Source organism: Empidonax traillii, unplaced genomic scaffold (genome assembly GCF_003031625.1).
Source record: "Empidonax traillii isolate 1590-97213 ecotype Southwest subspecies unplaced genomic scaffold, ASM303162v1 scaffold4440:size9610, whole genome shotgun sequence".
Taxonomy (NCBI): Eukaryota; Metazoa; Chordata; class Aves; order Passeriformes; family Tyrannidae; genus Empidonax; species Empidonax traillii.
In genome coordinates this window covers 1-1,342 of record NW_020959633.1, presented here as the reverse complement: position 1 = coordinate 1,342, position 1,342 = coordinate 1, and the positions used below count along the sequence as shown (strand labels likewise).

The following is a 1,342-nucleotide window of genomic DNA, read 5'->3' as shown; positions in this document are numbered from 1 at the left end:
GACTGTGCTCAGAGAGCACTCAGGCCTTGCAGCCAGAAAGGGGCTCACAAGGCCAGTGTGGGAGTGGAAAGAGCAGCTCTGCAAAGCCCAAGCTCTGCTGCTCCCTGGCAGTGCTGCTGTGCTGGGATTCTTGTGCCCTTGCCCTTTGCAAATCCCCCCTGTCCTGCAGTGTGCTGTCCTTTAGGAACATCTGAGAAGAAGGGTCTTGGACAAAGAAGGCACTGCAGAGTCCTTAATTTTGTTTAAATACACAGAAAGTACAATTCATCATTTATACACCTCTGGGTCAAATTCAATGTGTTTACAAAAAATTAGAAGGCAGATGCATAACAAAATTCATTGCACATAAATTTATTGCAAGAACGCAATGACCTGCACAAAATTCTTAGCAGGAAGGCTGGGCCATTAAGGAGTCTCCTTCTGAATGTTATACACCAGAAAACAGGCACTTTATTGCTCCTGAAAAGCATCCAATTATCATTTTCCTTATGGCATCCTTGAGCTCCTGGTTCCTCAGGCTGTAGATGAGGGGGTTCAGTGATGGAGGCACCACCGAGTACAGAACTGACAGGGCCAGATCCAGGGATGGGGAAGAGATGGAGGGGGGCTTGAGGTTGGAAAATATGGCAGAGCTGACAAACAGGGAGACCACGGTCAGGTGAGGGAGGCACGTGGAAAAGGCTTTGTGCCGTCCCCGCTTAGAGGGGATCCTCAGCACAGCCCTGAAGATCTGCACATAGGAGAACACAATAAAAACGAAACAGCTAAACACTAAACAGCCACTAACCCCAAGAAGGCCAATTTCCCTGAGGTAGCCTGAGTGTGAGCAGCAGAGCTTGAGGATCTGAGGAATTTCACAGAAGAACTGGCCCAGGGCATTGCCCTGGCACAGGGGCAGGGAAAATGTATTGGCTGTGTGCAGCAGAGCATTGAGAAACCCAGAGGCCCAGGCAGCTGCTGCCATGTGGGCACAAGCTCTGCTGCCCAGGAGGGTCCCATAGTGCAGGGGTTTGCAGATGGCAACGTAGCGGTCGTAGCACATGACGGTGAGGAGGGAATACTCTGTTGAGATAAAGAAATAAAAGAGAAAGAGTTGTGCAGCACATCCTGTGTAGGAGATGGTTGTGGTGCCCCAGAGAGATATGTGCATGGCTTTGGGCACAGTGGTGCAGATGCAGCCCAGGTCTGTGAGGGAGAGGTGCAGCAGGAAGAAGTCCCTGGGGGTGTGCAGGTGCTGGTCGCAGGCTACGGCGCTGAGGATGAGGCCATTGCCCAGGAGGGCAGCCAGGGAGATGCCCAGGAAGAGCCAGAAGTGCAGCAGCTGCAGCTCCCGCCTGTCTGA

The 1,342-nt window shown here is 52.1% G+C and overlaps 1 protein-coding gene across 1 annotated transcript; it reads right to left on the bottom strand.

Moving 5' to 3' along the window:
* Positions 1–475: 475 nt before the first annotated feature.
* Positions 476–1,336, bottom strand: LOC114072910 (olfactory receptor 14J1-like; the record flags this gene model as incomplete). The annotated part of the gene is made up of 1 exon (XM_027910731.1): positions 476–1,336. A coding segment is annotated over one exon (861 nt), but the record flags the coding sequence as incomplete, so codon positions are not given.
* Positions 1,337–1,342: the final 6 nt, after the last annotated feature.